Raw genomic sequence first — 23,760 nt, 5'->3', positions numbered from 1 at the left:
AAGCGACATGAAAGTTTTTCTTTTCAACGTACTGCTTTTAATTGATGAGATATGACAGCGCTGTGTACCAGTCTTTTTCCTCTTTTTCTGGCGTTTAGGAATATTTTTGATGCTTCCTTATGAATGCTCATCCATTGGCAACAATGTATCATACTTGTCATGATTTGAGCATCGCTTTTTTTGATAACCCTAAAGGAGGCAACGTCATGCCTGTCATTTCACATGCTAACAAAAATCCGGGGTTCTCCACCCTTCAATACGGAGTAATACGTGCTACAGACATTTGTATGTCAGCGAATGCCTGTTTACACACAACACGATAACCCTAAAATGTGAAATAAGCTGTTGTCAAGATTCTGTGAGCAATAAGGACTAATCTCCGAATATGACTCTGGAGATTACAAAGTTTAGGACTCAGATATATGTACTGGTCAAAAATACATGTATTGTAACCCGTAACATCTCCGTAAGTACATCCTCGGCAGATTGGCCTGGGCGGAGTGAACTAACATCCAGCATCTCCATTCCATTCACATGTTAGAACTCTTTTCAACCAACATCAACTATTCAGTGTCCTTACACGACCTAACCAATCAGTAAATCAACTATATAGCTGTCTATCAGCAGTATTGAGCATGGTCTATTACTATCCTCGTCTCTTGCGTTGTTCGACTTGATTTTACCGAGATCATAACGACTCCTCCGGAACACATATCTACCTACATGGGTACCTAGGCAGTCCCCTCTGCTTCGTCTTCAACCGCCCAAGATGGCAGCGCTATCAAAGATTCTCCTTCCCGAACGCTCTATCAAGCAGGCCATCTCACACCTAACGAGTCTGTACGTGAAACATCGCACCCGGGTCTCCCGCGCGGTCTATCTCGCGCTGTTCCTCGCCCTCGCGAAACGAATCCACAATGCCATCGCCGAACAAAAAGCAGCATCACAACGACAGGCGGAGATGCGTGAACGGCCTGGAACAAGCAGTCTTGATAATAACAACACAGAAAGTAAGGGATCGGGAAGTAGCGGCGCAAATAGGAAGAAAGTGGAAATCAACTTTGAATTCTTCAGAAATCTGTTGCGATTACTACGGATCGTAATTCCGGATTGGAAAAGTAAAGAGTTCCGTCTTCTCTTGAGTCATAGTGTCTTTTTGGTGTTGAGGACCATATTGAGTATTTATGTTGCCGAGTTGGATGGTAAACTGGTTAGCCACTTGGTTCGCGGTAAAGGGAAGGAGTTCTTGTCGAGTCTTGTGTGGTGGATGACGGTGGCTATTCCTGCTACTTTTACGAATTCCATGGTAAGTTATCCTCAGGCTTGTTCGAGGTGTTTCGAACGCTGACGAGGTAAGCTATCTTATCACCAATGCCGTCTGGCGCTGCAATATCGCAAACGGCTCACGGACCATGTCCATGATAAGTATCTGTCAAACATGACATTCTATGCACTTTCGGCCCTGGACGATCGAATAAAGAATCCGGATCAGATGGTCACGGTAGACATTTCCAGATTCTCCGACAGTTTGGCAGAGCTATACTCAAATCTAGCAAAGCCGGTTTTGGATATGGTTCTGTATAATTATCAACTCTCAAAGAATGTTGGTATGGAGGGCTTGTTCATTATGAGTCTTTTAGTCCAGCTGTCAGCCAACATGATGCGCGCATTGACACCCCCCTTTGGCAAATACGTTGCCGACGAAGCTCGCCTGGAAGGCGAGTTCCGATTCCAGCATACCCGATTAATAGATTATAGCGAAGAAGTCGCTCTCTATCACGGCCACGAAGCTGAGAAGGATAACCTTGACAAAGGTTATTTTACGCTTATAAAGCATGTCAATCGTATTCTTCGACGACGGTTGTACCATGGATTCATGGAGGATTTTGTTATCAAATATTTCTGGGGTGCTTTGGGGCTTATGCTCTGTAGTGTTCCGGTGTTTTTCAAGATTCCGGGACAGATCAGTCAGACTATGGGTGATCGAACAGAGAGTGCGTTCTCCAGCTCATTGAAACCGGAAAGCTTTTACTAATGTATACAGGCTTTGTCACTAATCGACGACTCCTCCTTTCGTCGTCTGACGCATTTGGTCGAGTCATGTTCTCATATAAAGAAGTTTCAGAACTCGCCGGCCACACCGCTCGAGTTTCGTCGTTGCTCGACGTCATGGACGACGTAGCCGCAGGCCGCTTCGAGAAGAAACTCGTCTCATCAGCATCCACAGACGAAAACGCAGCCGTTCTCGCAGGTCGAGGAACAATCACCGAAAGCCCTTCCATCGAATTCACCGATGTGCCCATTGTGTCACCCAACGGCGACGTTCTGGTTCGAAAACTATCCTTCACTGTCTACCCTGGCGACCATTTATTAATTGTCGGACCCAACGGATGCGGTAAATCTTCCCTCTTCCGTATCCTGGGCGGCCTGTGGCCCGTTTACGGCGGAACAGTGAAAAAGCCCAAATTTGATGATATCTTCTACATCCCCCAACGCCCCTATTTGTCTCGCGGCACCTTACGACAACAGGTGATTTACCCAGACGGCGTCAAAGAAATGCGTGCCAAGGGCGTTACAGACGCCGATCTATTCGAGATTCTCTCCATCCTCGAAATTTCCAACATCGTCGACCGCGAAGGCGGCTGGGACGCAGAAGAAGAATGGCGCGATGTTCTATCCGGCGGACTCCAGCAACGCATCGCCATGGCACGATTATTCTACCACAAACCGCGATACGCGATCCTAGACGAATGTACGTCTTCAGTCACCCTCGAGATTGAGAAAGTCATGTACGAAACCGCCAAGAAATTGGGGATTACATTGATGACTGTCTCGCATCGACGGAGTTTGTGGCAGTATCATAAGAAGATTTTGCAGTTTGATGGGCAGGGGGGTTATATATTTACGGATTTGGATTGGGAGAAGAGATTGAAGCTGGAAGAGTATGCACTCCCCTTCCACCCTTTCGTTTATTACGAAATGCTAATTGGATTATAGTGAGAAGGAAGATCTTGACTTGCAGTTACGTGCTGTGCCGGATATTGAAAGGCGGATTGCTGAGCTGTCGGCGGCTTGAGTTAGTATCGCTGATCAATGATATATGAGTATCTATGCATAGACGTATAGAATCCGAATCTTGACTTGCTCATTCAATTCATTAATTATGTATTAGTTATATGTATGATCAATCATGTATAACGCTAAGCCACAAACAAACAAACATTAAACGGAGCAATGCTCATCGTGCCATCTATTTCCCACTCCCATCATCTGATTTCGTCACTTCATCCACTTTCGTATTAGCCCTTGTCTCCTCTGACTCTGGAGACGTACTCGTACTATCGGTTACATCGTCTTTGATTTCCCCTCCCTCCACAACAGAAATCTTCGAAATACTCGCCGTCGGAACATCATCATGATCATGCTCATCACCCTGAATAACCATCTGTTTCTGCCCCAACGGCGACTTCGGAATCCCATCCGTCCCACCCGCAGAAACAGAAAGAACAGAAGTCGAAGATGCCGAGCCTCGGCGCGGAATATCTAATGACCCCTTACGACTGGTATACGACTCTGTGTCGGAATCACTGCGATGATGGTGATGGTGATGATGATCTTTCATACGCAAGACGCTACTCCACCGTTTGCGCCGGCTCATGCTTCGGCCTAGACTTGTTGAGGATGATGATTCTTCTTCGCTCTGGTGGCGGGATGGCGGTGTCTCTGTTGATTGTTGAATGGTGGTGATATCGTTATTGGGTTGATGATTGTGGTCGCTCAATTCGGTCTTTTCTTCGTTAACGCTGGGAAGACCGGTTGATTTCCGGGGGGTTGTTTCTGAGGATGTTCGGGGTGTTGATAATGTGCTACTAGTAGTAGCCGTGTTACTCCTCCTTTCTTGCCATTCCCTGCGTCGTTCGCTTGCCCATGCGCCCCATGAACTGATATAAGCGCCCGCCTTCTGTCCAGCTACATTCATCGATGCCTGCGCCTGCGAGATGTCGACAGATGGTGGACGACGACTGCCAAACCACGAGAATGAAGAGGAGTTCTCACTTGTAGGCGAGACTGCACCATTTCGTCCGGATTGCATAGACTCGCTTCTAATACTTTTGTCGTCGGAGGACAACCGCTCTGTGGTGGCCGCGGTTTTTTCTTCATTTTTCTTCCGCTGCGCTTCTCGTAATGCCTCGATATCTGCCCAGAAACTGTTGAAAGCACTGCTCACTTTCTTTTGTCCCGAGGCTAGTGTCTTGTTGAGTGCTTCCCGGCCCTCGCGAACACGCTCATCGAGATGAAGTTCGGACACCTGTTGCGCCAGCCGGCGCTGAATATCATCAATCGTAAGTCCTCCTGCATAGGGATGTCGAGGCTCAACAATAGAGAATAGCAATGCATCGGACGTTAACCGATGAAATAAAGCATAATTTCGCGTCGTCTGCCAATGGGCGATAAAGTCTGCATTGAAATCCAGCGTTGGGTCTCCCTCTGCATCCGTTGATTGTCCCTTGCTTTTCATTTCTGCTGTTCTGCCAGGTGACAGGGGTTGTACATGTTGTCGATTGTTGATGCTTGCCAGTAAAGCTAAAAGATATTCTTCAAACTGCAGTCGAATAAACTCCTCGGAGCCGACATAACCATGTGTCTTGGGTTGTTCAGGGTGCGCTGGGTCCCATGTCTCGTTGATAGTTTGCGTGAGAAAATCAACCCATCGTCTGTCTGCTGCTGTCAACGCTAGTGCTGTCCTCAGCGAAGGCGAATGTATACTGATGCTTCCTTCATCTAACTGCATACATATAAGCATGGTCACATCCCAAGGCAAGGCAAGGAACATACGTTGATCAAAATATCGCTATAACGATCTTTCTGTTGAAGTAGTAACGAGTTTGTCGACCCAACGACATACGATTTTGTCCCGTGATCGGCCAGTAGATCCAACTGCTGCAAGGGTGTGTAGGGACCAAATATGCTTCCCTACATGACGGTCAGTTCTGCTTGTTATCAGATATATGCATAACCCGCCTTGCCAAAAAGCTGTAACGGCAGTCCCATATAAGCCAATACTAATTTTAGACAGTCAGTCAAACAAGCCCCATATAATGGCTGGAGTAATAACATACACGAACTCCGTTCACTCGTCTTCAGAGATGTAGCCTTCTCAGCATTCTCGGCATATGAATCAAATGTCGGATCAGCGCAGTCTTGTAAGTTGCTAAGTAAACCGGGTATCAAAGATAATAAGGAAAACTGTATCATGCATAGACGTTCGCAACGAGAGCCAAAGAATAGCATCTAATATTGTCAGTAATGAGCTTGCATATAAGATAGAGTGTACGTACCTTTGGCTGTAAAAGTAAACATTTAAATAGAACAAGCGTTTGCGATTTGAAGGCGTGAATCATTTCTCGTAAGGATAGACCTGGTCTGGTTAGTTAGAAGAAAACAACGTCCAATAGATCTCCTACCTAGATATGTATCTTTTTGTGCCTCTTCATTCTTCAAGCTCGCGATCAGGCTTTCACGGAATTTCTAAAACCGATGAGCATATTGCGAGTCATGCATGCATTGTCAAGCGCAACGAACCTTGAGAATATCAACATCGGAGAAATCCCTAAGACGCTCCTATCTTAGCCATCATCTATGAAACCACATAACAACAGCGTATGGTTGGTTATATACCTCTGCGCAAACCACGCCGACGTCACCATGGACAATTTCTCCCTCAACGTCCCAAAATGTCTCGGTCCATCCGTCACAACCACCACAGCCTTCTGGACTGTCGATCGAGTCACATCCGGTGCGCGTTTGATTAATGAACTTGCGGGGATCTGTCTCGTGCAGGATATGCCGAAAAGAGAGGTCGCCTTTTGTGTGGAAGTGGCTTCGCGTCGGAGAGTGAAGTATGAGAAATCTTCCGTGGAGCTAATTCTTTATCAGTACATTTTGTCTGTTGTTATGCATCTTGCATACTGTAAAAGTACGAATCCGTGTTCCTTACTGCTTGCCGACGAGCGCAAGACAACATAAGGAAAAGGAGGTAACTCACGCATGTGCTCCATCCGACAATGCCATGAATGGCAATAATGACCAGTCATTTTCTACCGCAGGATTCGATCCTTCATTCGCAAAACATAATTCTATCTCGGGGCCTCTGTTTCGCATTCAAGAATCATCAGCAATGCGCAATTCATACACGACAGACGGGGCTCAGGCCGTGGGTCTGCGTAACCAAAAACATTCAACGGAGAAAGGAAAAAAAAAAAAAAAAAAACATACCTGGCATGATGAAAATCTATAACCAGGACAATCGGATCCTGGCGCATGCTAGATTCTTGAGTCATGCTCGAGATCGAAACTGTCGAGGTTTTTATTTCCTCTCGATTGTTCAAGGCTCGGAGTAGACGAAGAAGGTTGGACGGACGGGACTAAACGCGTTTGAGGAATCTTATCAAGCTAATTAATTATTTTTATGATCGTCACCCCTTAAATCGTAAAAACCTGACTTTACAATGGATATTATTTGATGCCATTGAAGTCCATGACCTAGCGAGTTGTTGAAAAGTATTATCTGATACGATTGTTCGTATGTTATCTCCGTAGACACACATTGTTATTTCAATTCATGTGAGGCGATCACTGCGGGGAAAACTGTCCGCTCAAAATTCTTTGGTACATGATCTGCACCACGAGCAAGTTAGGCATATACAGAGAATATACAGAAATCGGAATTAAAAGCGACTATTAAAAACAGCATGGCCCTCATTAAGTCACCATATGAATAAAACTTCTTCTAGTCGGATTCCCACATGCTTTGAAACTACCTCCAGCGTGTATCTATCAAAATCTGGTCCCTTGACTGATTCACCACATGAACGCATCAAATAACCCAAACAAACGGCTGAAATCGGGTAATATCGAGAATGACGCAGAAATTTGTTATAGACATATCGCATGATATTGTTTATATCATATAAGGGCCGCGGGGGGGAACTCAAGGCGGAAATTAGCGCCAAATGCTTGCCCAAACATGTAAAAGCACAAAAGGTCTCAACCCGAACACCGTGGTAGTGACTTCGTATCCGTAATGGATCGCTTCATTTATTCGCGTATGTACGACAAGGAAATTCGTCATGCGATTAGGTCACTGCAAGGGTACTTGAGCGGGATCGGCGGATTGGTCAATGTTATGATAGTCCAATATCTCGGAGTACCTACAAGAAGAAAACGCCCATATTAGTTACTTAGCGACATACGCCTCGGTTATTTCTTCGTACATCATGATCTTCCAGGTGTCCACGGGTAAATCAGCGTCATTGAACGACCAGTCGAACTTCTCCTCGGCGACCGGTTCGTCTGTAGGGTCGTGGTAAGGAGCCAGATATTCATGGGCAAGCGCATCCCCGGCTCGAATTCGCTTCTTTGGGTCAAAGACGAGCATTCGTTCAAGCAAGTCAATAGCTATTGGTTTGTTAGCTCGGAAGCTGGAAGATGAGGCCACGGCGGAATATACCTGCTGGATCGGCGTTCTTGAACTTGTTAGCAAGTGGCTGGCGTTCACGCTTTGGTAGAGATTGCACAAATCGGAGAGTCTAAAGATCGTTAGCTGGGGTCAGGAGAAATCGGTATGATAAGCACGGACATTTTCGCTGCAAATAGTTTCAATGACATCGTCGGGAGGAGTGCCTAGAAGTTCGGTGATGATGGAAAACTGGTGAACATGGTCCTTTCCAGGGAACAGAGGCTTTCCGTCGAGCATTTCAGCAAAGATGCAGCCGGCACTCCAGATATCCACCTCAACGTCGTATTTCTGCCATGTAAGCATGATCTCGGGGGCACGGTAGTATCTTGTTGATACGTATCCCGTCATTTGAGGATCTTGAATTCGAGCAAGACCAAAGTCGCAGATTTTCAGGTCGCAATTTTCGTTAATCAGGATGTTGCTAGGCTTGAGGTCGCGGTGGACAACACCAGCGGAGTGAACATATTTCAGACCGCGCTATAGAGCATTAGCAATCCAACACATTTGACATGTGACAAGAGCGAGCGAGCGCTAAACGTACCAAAATCTGATAGAGGAAATATTGAATGAATTGTTTTTCGAGTGGTCGCGAAGTCAGGAGTCGGTGCAAGTCAGTTCCTAGGAGCTCGGTGACAAAGTAACTGTATGCGAGCAATTAGCGCAATGTCATCATATAAGGCCGAAATTAACGTCGCATACATGTCTTCTAAAGGTGAAATGAAGATATCGCTGAGGCTGATGACCTATACGGGAGTCAATAAGGTCTGTCCTACAAGAATAGGACAAGGTCACGAACATTCTCATGCCGCAAATGCTTCAGAAGCTTGAGTTCTCGGTATGTGCGTTTCGATAGTACCGGAGTACTGAACGGCTTCATAATCTTCTTGACCGCGACGGGCTGGCCAGTCAACTGATCTCTCGCAGAGCTTGTGTCGTCGTTAGTCTCTTCGCCCATGCGATTTCTGGTCACGCCGCCATTTGGGTAAATCTACATACCAGACCAAGCCAAATGCACCCATTCCGACAGGCTGGAGATCGGTATATCTGTTGTTGAAGTATTAGCATGGTCTGTTGCTGAGGGTAGCGATGTGGTGAAGCAATGCGCACCTGCTGGTGATCTCGAAGGTCGTGCCAAAAATCTGGGCACGCACGAATTCCGCCATGATGGGCGCGTTGACGGAGTGGAGTGCTTTTTGTAAGAATAAAACTGAAGAGCAGAGTACTGCGACGTCTTCCCTTCTCAGCTGATAACCGTTTTCACTGTGGCGCAGAGACGTTGATTGAAGGCGAAAGATTCAAGAGCAGGTGCTGGGAGGAATGCGGAATCAAATGCGGGAGGAGGCGGGGAAAGTCCGGACGTCTCGAATAGACAGGATAAAGAGTATAGATCTGTCAGGGACGAAGAATCGTGAACAGGAGATGAACAGGAGATGAACAGCAGACAGAAACAAGACTTCTCAAGAGAGGTTTAGGAGTAGACAACAGCGTGATTGAAGGGTTGATGTTGTTAAAAAAAAAACCTTAGAAGGTGGTGGTGGGGGAGAGACGAGACGAGAGGGAAGGAGCGACTAAATTGGGAGGGGGGAAGGAGAGAGGTAATGGCAACCGGGTTGTGGGCCAATCAGAGAGCGAGAATGGGTATTGAAATTGCAGAATTGGCATGCAAGAAAGGGCTCTTTCCCTCTGGTACTGGGCGTTCTAGCTCCTGCCAGTTTTCCCAGAAAGCAGACAAGAATGACGTTGTTGAGGCCGCCCAATGCGGCTTGGTCGCTGCAAAAAAGGCAACGCCGGCGGGTCGCCATCGCGCCTTCCCGGGCGGCTGACTGGCTGACTGGCCTGGTCGAGACTCTTATATCTTCGGCGGAATTCTGTCGTATTTCCTCTTCTAACGCTCCTACTGCATTGAGATTCGATATGGTTAACCATCTACTACTACTACAAGACTCCCTTGAATCGGCGCTATTGGGGTAGAATGTCGGTCAGCGATGTATGTTTATGTCAGCTAAGGCTAAGCCCCAGGAGGAAAGTTGTTCATTATTTCTCAAAACTTTAACAAATCGTGAGGAGGGTATAGACGGGAGCTCGACTCTGCCAAAAGCCACATGTCTGTCGGCGCTGTATGCAAGTCAAATCGCGCGAGAAACCTGCCCAAATCTTGAAAGCGTACACTACGCTGCTTAGCTGGCACAATCCGATTCGACAGGGTCAAAGCTCTTCTTTCATCCTATCTATCGGGTATGACAGAACACTGCAACCTTCACGAGCATGAGTCCAATTCCTCGTGATGTGTGATGAGAAGCGTATCCAACTCCAGAAAGGGCATCAATGATCATGAATAACAGCTGACTGATGCCGGTTCGTTGGAAACCTGCCCTTTTCGGGTATGGGCTGTTCTGACTAAGATTACATCATCCCTTCCGGTCCACTTGTGAACTTTCCCACTGTGGGCTCTGCTCGGGGAAAGTCATGTGATCTCAGCGTTCCCAGCAAGTGTGCGTAATCTCCTTGACTAAATCTGCGATCACATGACTAAAAAGCCAAGCCTCATTATCGACTAATCACTTTGTTTGCCATTCACTTTAGATACATTGTCGCTGGATGTCGATATTTACCCCGAGTCCGTGGCATGCTTCGCATATTACGACGATGCTTGATTTCCTCCACCAGTATCCGAGGAATCGACCATCACCTCTTGGACATCGCCTTTATGCTGTTTGTTATCTTTATTTGATTTTGATGGGTCAGGATCCGCTCTTGGTACATATTCTGGCCGCAGAATCAACTGAGGATCGTTCCAGAATGGATAGACAGTTTTGCGGTTGACCGTTTCAAAAAATTCGGGTTTGGGTGACTCAAAGCAGTGAATAATGTGTTTGCAGATAAGGAACCGGCTATGCAGGAAGGATTTACAGGAACAAACCCAGTTGACTGGGTTAGCGTGGTATTCTGTCAACTTCTCTGGTTGAACTGCTTTGCATGCCTCTTTCTTCCATTGCTTCTTGAATGCCTCGCGCCATCGAGCTTTGAATATGCGGAATTAGCCGTTTGATATGGCTGTCATTCGATGGAAAGCATCGGGAAGAACCCGAGTCGTTAAAACCCATACCACTAGGTCAACTCGGGGCCGATTGAATCGATGAAGATAGTCGTGTTTCAACGTTCGCCAGTGTGACTCTACAATCATCGTGGTTTTCACTACTGGTATCTCAGCGGGGTCCGCAGCTCGAGCCCAAAGCTTCCACTGATCTGGGCTGTACCAGTTGACGTACAGATAAGCCCAAAGACAGTAATACCCACGGGCCTTACACCAAGTATGCATCTCTGTCGCGCATTCGCGGTGTAGAGTATCCGAGGATTTGTAAGTGCCGTTAGAATCAGGAATGAGGGGATGGAGATTAAAGTGACGGCAGAAAATGTCTAACACTGTATCACAGTCCTCTTTGGTGGCTGGCTCCAGTCTTCCCATTTCGCTGATTCTGTCACCCTTTGAGGGACATTCGCAACCACCAAATCTATGGCCTACAGGCCGACGTATCGGGAGTGAGCCCCAACAAATCTCCAAACCAGGAATCAGCTTCTGAGCTTCTTCCGGCCGATAGTGACCTTGCGTATTAGTACTTTTAGATGAATTGAGCCGCGTGCTTACTGCCCGTTTCACATGCCAGTAGCAAAGTTGAACTTTGACCCCTGGCCACACCGTAGTGACCGCTGCAATCTCTGACGGATCTTTGTCAATTGCGACGCATCTCGGATTGAATCCAAAAGCTTTTAGTCTTTCAAGAAATTGCTGAATAATAAATGTCATTGCCCCTAGATCTGCACGCACAGGTTTTTTCTCTACTGGGTCAGCCTGGGGAGGCTTTAGCAGCTCAACTAGACAATATGCAAGCGGGACCCCAGTACCTTCAACTTCCGCCAACACTGCAAATAGGTCCATGCCACCACTGTTGGTTCCGAACATGGAGTCAATCAATAATTGAGGACCGGAGTTGCGCAGTTTATGGATAGGTTCGGAGGCAAATAAACCTAGTGCCCTCAGGTTTCCTGCCGTAAAGACTCCATGGTGATCGTGATAGCGCTTGTCTTCAGAAAGAAGCATTTTAGCAGAGGTGAAGGGATCCGAGTGTCGCTGCCAGATCTCTGCGTTCGCCTTCTGCCACTGATAGTAGATTTGATGTCTAGTCACAGGTTTCCCTTCAGGAATTTGTCGAATCTCACGGTATATCTCGGACGGAGTCTTGGTTGATACAAGTGAACTAATCATTTCTTGCACGACTGGCGATAGTTCGATGTCTTCATAAGGAGTATGCCACATGTGATGGATCGAAACAGATATAGTTCGGTTTTGTAGGCATGGCCGTATTGTGAGCTTGCTTTGGCATGGAAATCGCGTCATACGGCGGCCATCCCGCTGCTTCTCGACTTCCACTCTAGATCGATAGCCTCTAGCATGTATCAGATCCTGAGAGCAGTGATATTGGTACGTGCAGCTTTGAAAATTCGTTCCCGTATGGGTGAAGCGGAATCCCCCTTGTTTCCAAATAAAGTCCGTGAGATCACGCATGGCGGCATTCATTTCAGATCTAGGATATGTGCTACGGTCGACATCGCGCTCATTATCTTGTGCAATCTCTGGCATGCGTACGGAGCCGAACTGAACTGGTAGAGTATCCAAATCGAACACGTAGCTCCCGCTTAATACCAGCGGTTGGTTCTAAGGTAAACGGGTTAGTATAGCTTCAATTGCAGATCTGTCTCTTCAGACTTTTATATCCTTGTTCGTGGAACCATTTACCTGCATTTTCCAATTGCGAAGTATCTGAACAAAATTCTCCCAGTCGTGAAGCTCCAGAGAACGTTTCCGGCTATGACGCCTGCATGTTTTGTTCCGTTTCCCTTTCTTATTCGTTTCGAATTCATCTGAAGTATAGAATCTTGCACATTTACTACAAAAGAAGTTGTCCACGGCAACCTCTGGGGAGACCATTGTGGACGAGACGTTTGATATGATCTAAAACAACATTCAAAACGAAGCAACGCGTCTGTAAACAAGAAAGCCAAAAGAGGAAAAGACTACATCACATGATCGCAGATTCAGTGAAGGAGATTACGCCCCCATGTTCCCAGCAAATGTGACGATGTACTCCGTACGTCATTTTGAATATCAACGCTTGGTCAGCCACGATGAGTTGATAACACAATTAAAAATAGATTCTCCATCGCGCAGGGCTAGTTAGAACAAATAGGGCTGTTGGCGATATCCGCCTCGGCAGATATTATTCGACTGCTAGTCATGCCGGCGGATACGGTATCTGCTATACCGCGCCGATATTCGAGTTATCCGCCATACATACATTTAATCAATCATACGGAGAGAAAACCATACGTGATCGTGCCAATGCTCAGCCAAGAGCCACAAGACCATAATTATTAGCTCAAATTGCTCTCATAACTAATTCTATAAGTTGTCTACCTGGGTGAAAAGTATAGTTTGTGGCAGCGACGCTGATTCGCGCGTCCGCGACGCGCCCGCCCGATCGGGACTAGCGCTCCCGTGGCCGCTGGAAATGACCTTCTTCCGGTTTAGCGTGCCCATCTCGGGTCTAGCGCCATAGATGGGGCTCGCCTGAAGTATATAAACCGCGAGTGCGTCGCCCGACGACGACGGCCGTTCTTCTTTCACATTTTCCTTCCCTCGACCGATAGCGACGGTATCACCAGCTGAGAACTCATGTCTCACTGGGCCCATTGTGCGCAGTACTGATCCCCGTCCAACCGCTCACTTTTGGGACTTTGTTTGTAGTGTGAAGGGGGGGATCGTGACGCCGTTGCAGAGAAAAAGGAGACCTAGCAGCGAATCAGGTCGTTGCAGGCTCCAGGCGGCAGTGGGTGATGCGTCAAGGAGTCTACGATTGGTCTCGGGGAGACGGCTGGGACAGCTGAACACGGAGTCAGTTGGATCCGCTTCTGTGCATTCAGTTCGAACAGCGACGCTACTGGTGGTATCCCTAATAGGATGCCGCGTCACTTCCACCAGCGCCGCCGTGATGCGACAGTGATCAAAAAACGCCTCATGATGGGAAGAGCGAAACGCCAATGAAGAAGTCGCCGTCCATTACGGTGACCCTTTCACGAATATAGAACACGTCAGCAACGAGTCGCAATTGCTGTTGATAGGTTAGGTCTCACGTCCTTTCGGCGCTCCGGACGGGGCAGACTCTGTCGATGTGACAGTGGTGTGCAGTGGTCGTCTCACTAGAATCAATCCCATTCCATCGCTGCCAGTGCTGCCAATCACAAAAATCGCGCATTGAGTAGATGGATTTCGGACGCTGAGAACACGTCAGCTGCGAGAAGGCGACTCTTTGCACCGACCATGATGATAGTTTTAGTCATTCCGTGTACGGCAAACTTGTTCAGGTGCTCATCGATTAGTCAAGGGTGAAGATGTCGACCATCCGGTGCGATACTTGAAAAGGCGGGAGGTCGCATTTTCCTCGGTCATGCTCAGTTTTGCCAACCTCATTTCTCGCTCACTTCTACCAATATCTTCCCTCTCCCCATATCTCTAGAGCCTCTGTCCTGTTACCATGATGATTAACCTAGACGGTATTATCCCATATCAACCTCCCCCGCCTCCCAAGCCTTCCATATCCTACAAATCCGTACCCCTGCCGTCAAAACCCCCTCCATTGATCCATCCTCTGCCACAGAAGCCCAGTTCCCGAGATCAATCACCCTCCTACCCTGACCAATCCCCTTGGTGTCGTAAAACCTCACCGCCTTTGCTTGCTTGGCGGTGCCGCTGCCTAAGGCAGATGTTAGATTAGCTAAGCTGTCCAGCCAATCAGATAGATGATTTCTGTCAGCCAATAAAGGAGAGGGATCCACCGAATAGGGGGTAAAAGATATCTCTTACCTTTACGGAGTACGGTACTTAGAGAAAGAAACAAAAAAAAAAAATCAAGGGATTCCATACGTTCTCATACATAATTTGATACATTGAGATATACCGTTAGAGATTGTTACGTACAATCCAACAGCAGACCTCTGAGTTAGATCCGTGACACTGCATCCATATTACGTAAGTTGCGAATACTAACGTAATCCACAAGCGAGTTGGCCACACAAGCGAGTTGGCCACTTTTCCCGAAAACGCGCTCTATTATTGATTTCAAATCTCAATTTCTAACCACATACAAATTATATACAAAAGAATTAACTACTAGTACGATTTGGACATCCAGTTATTTTATGTCCTTCAATACCGCAACCACTGCAGCGGAAATGACGCCGTACAGGTGGATGAGAGACTGGGAGCTCAGGCTCGGCCGGAGCAGTAGAAACAGCTTGAGATGCCTCAATCTGACCTTGTACAAGTGCCTGAGCTTCCTCTCTGGTAATTCCATGATCATGGGATATTTGCTTTTTAGATTTTTGGCGTTTTTGCTTCTCCTTCTCATGTGCAGCCCGTAGATCATGGAGTTCCTTCTGTGCAATTGTAAGCTTATTAATACTCATCTCATAAGCCTTTGATGCCCGTGTAAACACTTCACCAATAGCCTCAGATGAACTTCTTGTATGCCGGCTTATTCTCTTCTTGGTTGTAGTCATTTGGCGCTTAAATTGACGTGCGTTTTGAGGGGTTTGCAAGCAGGATGATTGTGTATCACTTGATCGACTTGGAGGGGGTGTTGGAGTCTTCAATCGAACAGTAAGCTGTTGATAAACTCGATCTGGATTGAATGGTACTAATCCAGTTGCTGTAAAGCTATTCCGAACAGTTTGAGCTTTGTATGCCATCGTACGAGCCTTTGGGAATGCAGTAAGAAAGTCGAGTTTATCAATATGGTTGAATCCAAGCCTCATTCGCTGCTCAACAAGCTGTCCATAATGTCGCTTTAAAACAGCAAAACAGCCAACATCAAGAGGCTGTAAAAGATGTGAAGAATGAGGAGGCATACAAACCGGAATAATATTATTCTCAGTGCATGTACGGTCAAATTCAGCAGTTAAATGGCTTCCATGGCCATCAAGAATCAACATCCGATATTTCCCCAATGTACGGCCATCAATAAGAGGGATAAAATGAGTTTTAAGCCATTCTAATCCAATCTTATCTGTCGTCCATCCATTATCGCTAATATTGATTTTCCAGTCGTCTGGAAGATCCTCAAACCAGCCTAGTCGAGTGTATTTCTTTGCCTTAAAAATAATGTACGAAGGCAATGCCCACCCAATCGAATTAACTGCCTCAATTGCAGTTACCCATTCTCGGTCACCAGGCTGTAATAGCTTTGGCCGAGCATATCGATCGCTTCCAGTGATAACCTTTGTAGTCGCACAGAGTCCCATAGCAAAGCCAGTCTCATCAAAATTGTAGATATCTTCTGGCAAGATCCCATACTCTAATATAACCTCTCGTACGCGATCAAAATATTCTTGGATTATTTTTGGATCTTCACATTTGGCGCGTTCATAGTTATATTTCCGTGAGAATTTTGATTCAATCTCTGGGCGACGTTTGACAAGATTGTATACCCAGTTTTCTCCAACATGTTGGTTTCCGCGTTGTGAAAGAAGACAATTAGCCATATCCCGTACAAGAGTGTCGAGGAGGTAATCCACGTTTATCTAGATCTAAGATCCATCTAACAAGCGATTCCTCCTCAGATTGAGTTAATTTATGGCCATTGGCGCGTGTTTCAGCTCGATATGCCATGCCATGTAGTCTGTTTTGAAGTGTTGACCGTGAGACATTATAGATCTCTGCTGCTTTTCGTATAGAGTGTATTTTTTCATTTTTTAAATCGTAGATAGCTAACAAGATTCGTCCCTCTTGTTCAACTGAATTTTTTGAATTTTTATTGCGAATTGGCGGCATATTGACGTGTTGAATTGTGTAGAATCAATATAGAGCGCGTTTTCGGGAAAAGTGGCCAACTTGCTTGTGTGGCCAACTCGCTTGTGGATTACTTTGGGGTTTGGGTGCGCTGGGCACGTGCAGGCTCACCGCTGTTTATCGGGATCGGTAACCATTAACTATGCCTTGTTACCTGGATTCCAACATTTTGTCTCTACAATTAGACTCACTCTATTTTCAATCGTTTCATCCGAGTATTCACAGATTCCAAAATGAATTGCCCTTCGCGTGCAGATCCTGATGCTGTCGCCAATGGATGGAACCAGAACCCTAATCCTCTAGCTCTCGACACAAATGCTGATGGAAATGGCATTGTGAACCAGCGCCGCCGTCACAGAGATGACCTGTCCACAGGGCTTACCAGTGATCTATCTGGCTCAATCAATCCTGCCTTGGAGTTGATCCGCTTGGACTCAAAGGCGAATAACACCATCCAGGTTGCCAACCAGGCTGGGGGAAATGTTTCCCCCAGTCTGGCATCCAACGATGGCCATACTGGCAATCGTGGTTGGCATTATTTCAAACACGTTACACATTGCGCCCACACAATCAGGAAATTCGTCAAATTTATCGGGCCTGGTTTCATGGTTGCCGTTGCATATATCGATCCTGGTAGACTGGAATTCCCCGGCTGTAAACATAGAAATGTTCTTGCATCTTCTTACACACTGTCTAGGAAACTATGCCACTGATGCTTCTGCTGGTGCCTCTTTCCGTTTTCAACTTCTGTTTATGGTCTTACTATCCAACATCATTGCGATATATCTGCAATCTCTCTGCGTCAAGCTCGGCTCCGTCACCGGGCTCAATTTGGCGGAGAATATCAAAGAACATTGCCCGCGTTGGTTGAACTACACCCTTTACTTTTTCGCTGAAGCCGCTATCATCGCAACAGATATTGCTGAAGTATGCACCGCAATTAGAAGACAGCCTCAAAATAAGGAGCTAACAAAGGACAGGTCATTGGAACTGCGATTGCCCTGGATATGCTAGGCCACATTCCTCTGGTCGCGGGCTGTGCCTTGTCTATTCTAGATGTTCTAGTACTTTTGCTATTCTATAAACCTTCCGGTTCTACCATCGGAGTGCGGGCCTTTGAATGTTTTGTTATTCTCCTCGTACTCGCCGTCGCGGTTTGTTTTTGTGTGGAGTTATCTTTGATTCATGTGCCTAATGTCGGTGAGGTTTTCAAAGGTTTCTTACCATCTTCCACCATCGTTCAGTCTCAAGGGTATGTTTGAGATTATGTTTGAGATTTACCTTATTTCACACTTCCTACTTCACTGACTAATAGTATTCCAGTTTGGTCCAAGCCTGTGGTATTTTGGGAGCCACTGTTATGCCCCACAGTTTGTATCTCGGTAGTGGTATTGTCCAACCTCGTCTCCGAGAATACGATGAAGCACATGGCAGTTTCAATGCACCTCGAGACAATGACAACGATGTGAAATACCGGCCATCAGTGGCAGCGATACGCTATTGCCTTTCGTACTCGATTGCCGAGCTGGTCCTTTCCTTATTCACTGTTGCACTGTTTGTCAACAGTGCGATCTTAATTGTATGCGGTGCTTCCCTCTACAACATGGCTAGTGCCAATTCCGCGTCTCTGTTTGGCATTCATGATCTGCTCTCGAATACGCTAGCTCCCGCTGCTGGCACTATTTTTGCATTGGGTCTGCTATTTTCGGGAACTTCTGCTGGAATTGTATGTACTATTGCCGGGCAAATTGTCAGTGAGGGCCAACTCAACTGGACCGTTCGGCCATGGATCCGCAGACTGGTCACACGATCAATTTCTATCACACCAAGCATAATTATTGCTGCAGCAGTAGGCCAGAACGGTTTGACTCACGCGCTACAAGGTACCCAAGTTGCACTCAGCATCATCCTTCCGTTTACCAGTGCCCCTTTAATTTGGTTGACCTGTCGCAAGGCAGTCATGACTGTATATGATCCTTCCAATATTACGGGCGTCAATATGCAGAACAATCTGTTGACTGCTATACTTGGCAGCTTGATCTGGCTTCTGATTGTGGTGTTGAATGTGGCGTTGATCGTTTTGACGGCCATTGGCGTCAACTAGTGACAGATTTTTGCTACAATCTGTCACCCTTGGTGGAGAAGCGGGCAAAGGTCGATCAAGTTGGTCTGCCTCAGAGATTGATGGTCTAGATCAAGACTAGGAACAGCAAGATGTGTTGAAGAAAGCATCCGAACTCGCGGCAAGCAAAGAGAGTAGAGATATATTTGTCACTTGAATACATATGACTGCTTATTGAGTTGCTTATGATACCTTCTAGCCCGACACATGCCTTTCAAAAACGCCATCATCAGACTAGCCAAGCACTTTTTGCCGCTCCTAACTAGTAATTTTAGTGTATTGCTATGTATCACTAAAACACGCTAATATCCACTAGGCCACTTAGCCTATATATCTAGCTAACCACCCCGATTCCCCCTTGCTTGAAGAAGCGAGAGTCACAATATTAGGAATTCAGTATTACTGGCTCAGTCAACCTGTTGCATTAGCTGTCCTCATTAGATTTTGCGATCTAATGAAGGTAAACCAACAATAATGTTTCTATTCCTAGCCTTCTTCCTGTATAGTGCGCCTTGGTGACGCTAAAGAGTCTCGGAAATACTGAGTAATATCCATTATGTTAGAGTTCGACATTAGTTACAGAGTACTGTCTTCATCTTTAATTTCTTTAGTTGTTTCGACCACCTCTCATCTGCCAGCCGACTATGTTTAAAAGGAGCACCACCAAAATGACATCTGCGCCCAGCGATTATATTGGAGCTTCGGGGTCTTGTTATCAATTTCAAAACGTACTTCAAGAACGGCTGCACATGGGTCGCGTCTAGCTGGCAACGTAAGTATCATCATAGAGGATTCTTGTAGCATCTTCACTAATGTATCAATAGATCCCGGCCAGATAAATTTGTTTTGAAAGATATACCGAAAGATATATTCGACAATTTCCGTGAAAACATTCAACCCCGGTTACACGAGAGTCCATATATACGATTGCCATATGATATCGTACCGGGCCAGCGAATATATATATATACAAATATTTGACAGATGATTTTCTTAGCCTGGTCAAAAAAGGAATTTCACTGCGAGCGAGAAAGCAGATTCTCCATGATGCTTTGTTAGGTATTGCTGAGTTACACGATCGGAATATCGTTCATCTCAGTAATAAAGCCTTCTGCCATGTTTAGATCCACAAGATTGTTCAGATCATTGACCTTGAGAATGCCGCCTACCTTCCTAAACGTAGGTGTATTAAAGGCATGCTTGCTGGAAATGAAAATTGGCGAAGTCCAGGAGCACATTTCAAAGGTGAACTTAACAAGCCAACGGATATTTTCTCTTTTGCGATCGTTGTAAGTAGTCTAGAGGATATTTAAGAGGTTTCAGCTAACAGGCAGTCAGTGTATATACGCTATGCTTGGACAAGTTATTTTTGGTCCTGATCAGGACTTCAAAAAAACACGAAGCGCAGGGTGCACTGCCCACTTTCATTCGCCTACAACGCCAAGTTTCGTACTGTTGGTTTACCTTCGTTAGATCGCAAGATCTAAGAAGGACAGCTAATCCAACAAGCTGACTGAGCCAGTAATACTGAATTCCTAATATCGCGACTAATCCTAAGAACTAGGGGGATGCGGGTGGTGAGATGTAGTTATCCTCCGTACGCTATAGCGCACGGATAAACTATATCCCATTCCCGCGCCGAGATAGGTAAGATTGCTATACCGACACGTACTTTGGAGACATGCAGGGAATAGGAGGCCTGTCGAAACATATTGCCGACGATGATATTAGCTGCCAGGTCCTGCAGATGTTATGGGACGAAAGGGCTGATGAACATATTCATTACCGACCATTTGTCGATTGGCCTGACGTTGACCCATCGTTCAAAGATCTTATTCAAAGACTTACGAATCTAGACCCCATGAAACGACTCACAGCGCGTCAGGCATTGGAACATGGTTCTCGGGATAAGGGACTGGGCAGAATACCCAAATTATAACGTAATCAACAAGCGAACCGGCACTTTTTCCCGAACGTGTACACAATATTAATTCCATATTATTCAACACGCCAACATGCCACCAATTCGCAATAAAAATAAGAAAGATTTAGCTGAGCAAGAGGGACGAATTTTATTAGCTATTTCCGATTTACAAAATGGGCGAATCTTACGCGTGGCTCAAGCTGCAAGGATTTATAGTACACCCCGGGCGACTCTACAAGACAGATTAAACGGCACTCAACAAAGATCTCAAGTACGCGCCAACAGTCATAAATTAACTCAGTGTGAGGAGGAATCGCTTGTCAAATGGATACTCGATCTAGATAAACGTGGATTACCCCCTCGACACTCTCTTGTACGAGAGATGGCTGGTTATCTTCTTTCACAACGCGGAAACCAACAGGTTGGAGAAAATTGGGTATATAATCTTGTCAAACGTCGCCCAGAGATTGAATCAAATTTCTCACGGAAATATAACTATGAACGTGCTAAGTGCGAAGATCCGAAGATAATCCAAGAATATTTTGATCGCGTACGAGAGGTTATATCAGACTATGGGATCTTGCCAGAAGACATCTACAATTTTGATGAGACTGGCTTTGCTATGGGACTCTGTGCGATTGCCAAGGTTATCACTGGAAGTGATCGATATGCTCGACCAAAGCTATTACAGCCTGGTAATCGAGAATGAGTAACTGCAATTGAGGCAGTTAATTCGATTGGATGGGCTTTGCCTTCGTATATTATTTTCAAGGCAAAGAAATACACTCGGTTAGGCTGGTTTGAGGATCTTTCAGACGACTGGAAAATCAATATTAGCGATAATGAATGGATGACAGATAAGATTGGATTAGAATGGCTTAAAACTCATTTTATTCCTCTTACCGATGGCCATACATTGGGGAAATATCGGATGTTGATTCTTGATGGTCATGGAAGCCATTTAACTGCTGAATTTGACCGTACATGAACTGGGAATGATATTATTCCAGTCTGTATGCCTCCTCATTCTTCACATCTTTTACAGCCTCTTGATGTTGGCTGTTTTGCTGTTTTAAAGCGACATTATGGATAGCTTATTGAGCAGCGAATGAGGCTTGGGTTCAATCACATTGACAAAATCGACTTTCTCACTGCATTCCCAAAGGCTCGTACAATGGCATATAAAGCTCAAACTGTTCGGAATAGCATTACAGCAACTGGATTAGTACCATTCAATCCAGATCGAGTTTATCAACAGCTTACTGTTCGATTGAGGACTCCAACACCCCCTCCAAGTCGATCAAGTGATACACAATCATCCTGCTTGCAAACCCCTCAAAACGCACGTCAATTTAAGCGCCAAATGACTACAACAAAGAAGAGAATAAGCCGGCATACAAGAAGTTCATCTGAGGCTATTGGTGAAGTGTTTACATGGGCGTCGAAGGCTTATGAGATGAGTATTAATAAGCTTACAATTGCACAGAAGGAACTCCATGATCTACGGGCTGCACATAAGAAGGAGAAGCAAAAACGTCAAAGATCTAAGCAGCAAATATCTTATGAGCAGGGAATTACTAGAGAGGAAGCTCAATCACTCGTACAAGGTCAGATTGAAGCATCTCAAGCTGTTACTACTACTCCGGTCGAGCCTGAGCTCCCAGTCTCTCATCCACCTGTACGACGTCAATTTCGCTGCAGCGGTTGTGGTGTTGCAGGACATAAAATAACTTGATGTCCTAATCGTATTAGGAATTAATTCTTTGTATATAATTAGTATGTGGGTTAGAATTTGAGATTTGAGATCAATATTGTGTACGCGTTCGGGAAAAAGTGCCGGTTCGCTTGTGGATTGCGTTAAGTTAACTAACGTATTCTACACGACGGCAAGCGGGACGCCGAAAACCGCTCCTGGCCACCCGTTCCTCTGCCGCCGTCCACCGCCTGCCGATTGTGGGCATGATACTACCCGACCGGGCCTAGCGGTGCCAGCCCGTCCCGTTTGGGAATAGCGGGCCCGAGCGTCTATATAAACCCAGGTGCGTCCCTCGAACGATTTCACCTCGTCGTCTCCTTTCTCTCTTCGTTTTTCTCAATTTCACTTTCCGTCACACCCGCGGCTGAACGGCACAGCGTCGCATGGACCTTGCGCCAGCCACGTCAGTGATGTCTCAGCTCCTCCAGAATCGCTACCACCCAGCCTGGCCAACGCGACGATTGGACTCCAGTTCAACCATATTTGGCGAGTCTGAATTTCGAGACTGTCATCGACCGTCGTATCCCTGCTCCTGGTGGAGCAAGAACGAGGGCGATGTGATCGCTGCTCTTGTCTGCTGAACAATGCCGCCGCCTAGGATCACTGCAACCTCACCAGGATCCCAGGACTGAATTCGCGAGCCGAATGAGTCAGGAAAAAAGGAAAAAGAGAGAACGCAAGACGGAGAGAACGACGAAAGAGGTGTACGAATATGTTGTTGCAACACTGCACTGGAGAGCTGTACTGATCCTACTTCGAAAAACAATGCGTCTGACAATACGCAACAACATGAACCCTTCGCCCAACTTACAGGGGTCGCGCTTTCCGCATCTTGTGACCTTGTGACGTTAACAAGAATCGGTTTTTAGCTGATAACGGGTTTCCTTCCTTTCAAAGACAATGCTCTCGACGTAGCAGCCAATGGCAAAAATGCATCGCGCGGGGCTGAAGCTCACACCGGCCTGTCTTTCCAATTTAGGGTCCTACATTGCCAGAAATTGAGCATGTATCATTGTCGCATCACAACCCATTGCAGCGCTAGCGTCAATGGGGTGGCTTTCATTCTGATCCACACTGGTAATGAGATCAGACGATGGCGGTGTTGGATTCGAGTCTCGAACACGCCGTATAGACTCATCCGGAAGGCATGATCCAGGTTATACTCGGTTGCTGAGCCTTTCTATTGGCAGAATGGGAAATTTAATAGGGGCTGCCGGATCACGACTCTATCGAATCATATGCACAGGGACGGTGAGTAGTCTTGGAAATCGGGGCGTGAGGCTGTCTTAGGCTAGAAGATCGGAACCAAAATGCGACACTGGTCCTCTCGGCTGACATGGTACTTCCAGCCTTTCTCGACATAAAAAGGTGATAGATTTCCGCACTTGCGACTCTCCTCAGTTCCTACTTATTGAACACAAGGCTCAAGATTTTGACCGTGAATATAGCCAACTCTCGATTTCACGTGGATAATTTCCGGCCCTATGAGAGACGTAACAGGAAAGCCCCATCTCAGCACCATCAAGAGACTGTATCG

General features: G+C 46.2%; 7 protein-coding genes across 7 annotated transcripts, besides 3 other annotated features; 3 read left to right on the top strand and 4 right to left on the bottom strand.

Moving 5' to 3' along the window:
- Positions 1–769: 769 nt before the first annotated feature.
- Positions 770–3,076, top strand: TSTA_088240 (ABC fatty acid transporter, putative; the record flags this gene model as incomplete). Its single annotated transcript, XM_002478506.1, has 4 exons — positions 770–1,306; positions 1,358–1,994; positions 2,045–2,942; positions 2,998–3,076. The coding sequence occupies 4 exons, from the start codon at positions 770–772 to the stop codon at positions 3,074–3,076; spliced, it is 2,151 nt and encodes a 716-aa protein (XP_002478551.1).
- A 174-nt stretch (positions 3,077–3,250) lies between these two features.
- Positions 3,251–6,341, bottom strand: TSTA_088230 (Avl9 protein, putative; the record flags this gene model as incomplete). The annotated part of the gene is made up of 10 exons (XM_002478505.1): positions 3,251–4,786; positions 4,837–4,974; positions 5,023–5,063; positions 5,121–5,292; positions 5,340–5,419; positions 5,466–5,529; positions 5,584–5,611; positions 5,680–5,922; positions 6,047–6,151; positions 6,277–6,341. The coding sequence occupies 10 exons, from the start codon at positions 6,339–6,341 to the stop codon at positions 3,251–3,253; spliced, it is 2,472 nt and encodes an 823-aa protein (XP_002478550.1).
- An 800-nt stretch (positions 6,342–7,141) lies between these two features.
- TSTA_088220 (MAP kinase SakA) lies at positions 7,142–8,682 on the bottom strand (the record flags this gene model as incomplete). Its single annotated transcript, XM_002478504.1, has 9 exons — positions 7,142–7,211; positions 7,275–7,458; positions 7,511–7,589; positions 7,640–7,996; positions 8,061–8,160; positions 8,219–8,262; positions 8,316–8,445; positions 8,516–8,563; positions 8,627–8,682. The coding sequence occupies 9 exons, from the start codon at positions 8,680–8,682 to the stop codon at positions 7,142–7,144; spliced, it is 1,068 nt and encodes a 355-aa protein (XP_002478549.1).
- Positions 8,683–9,997: 1,315 nt separating this feature from the next.
- Positions 9,998–12,506, bottom strand: TSTA_088210 (uncharacterized protein; the record flags this gene model as incomplete). Its single annotated transcript, XM_002478503.1, has 2 exons — positions 9,998–12,233; positions 12,315–12,506. 2 exons carry the CDS (start codon positions 12,504–12,506, stop codon positions 10,557–10,559), a joined length of 1,869 nt encoding a protein of 622 aa, XP_002478548.1. The 3' UTR covers positions 9,998–10,556.
- Positions 12,507–14,131: 1,625 nt separating this feature from the next.
- On the bottom strand, positions 14,132–16,403 carry TSTA_088200 (pogo transposable element, putative; the record flags this gene model as incomplete). The annotated part of the gene is made up of 5 exons (XM_002478502.1): positions 14,132–14,328; positions 14,533–14,588; positions 14,623–14,662; positions 14,752–16,153; positions 16,176–16,403. The coding sequence occupies 5 exons, from the start codon at positions 16,401–16,403 to the stop codon at positions 14,132–14,134; spliced, it is 1,923 nt and encodes a 640-aa protein (XP_002478547.1).
- Positions 14,864–16,123: a mobile genetic element.
- Positions 16,125–16,358: a mobile genetic element.
- Positions 16,404–16,654: 251 nt separating the features above from the next.
- TSTA_088190 (natural resistance-associated macrophage protein 1, putative) lies at positions 16,655–18,525 on the top strand (the record flags this gene model as incomplete). Its single annotated transcript, XM_002478501.1, has 4 exons — positions 16,655–17,054; positions 17,119–17,348; positions 17,402–17,673; positions 17,745–18,525. 4 exons carry the CDS (start codon positions 16,655–16,657, stop codon positions 18,523–18,525), a joined length of 1,683 nt encoding a protein of 560 aa, XP_002478546.1.
- Positions 18,526–20,224: 1,699 nt separating this feature from the next.
- On the top strand, positions 20,225–22,202 carry TSTA_088180 (uncharacterized protein; the record flags this gene model as incomplete). The annotated part of the gene is made up of 5 exons (XM_002478500.1): positions 20,225–20,441; positions 20,623–21,162; positions 21,196–21,447; positions 21,478–21,521; positions 21,561–22,202. 5 exons carry the CDS (start codon positions 20,225–20,227, stop codon positions 22,200–22,202), a joined length of 1,695 nt encoding a protein of 564 aa, XP_002478545.1.
- Positions 20,604–22,091: a mobile genetic element.
- Positions 22,203–23,760: the final 1,558 nt, after the last annotated feature.

The sequence above is a fragment of the Talaromyces stipitatus genome, genomic scaffold, assembly GCF_000003125.1.
Source record: "Talaromyces stipitatus ATCC 10500 scf_1105507295527 genomic scaffold, whole genome shotgun sequence".
Taxonomy (NCBI): Eukaryota; Fungi; Ascomycota; class Eurotiomycetes; order Eurotiales; family Trichocomaceae; genus Talaromyces; species Talaromyces stipitatus.
Note: the sequence above shows the minus strand (reverse complement) of the source record. Positions and strands in the feature narration are given on the sequence as shown.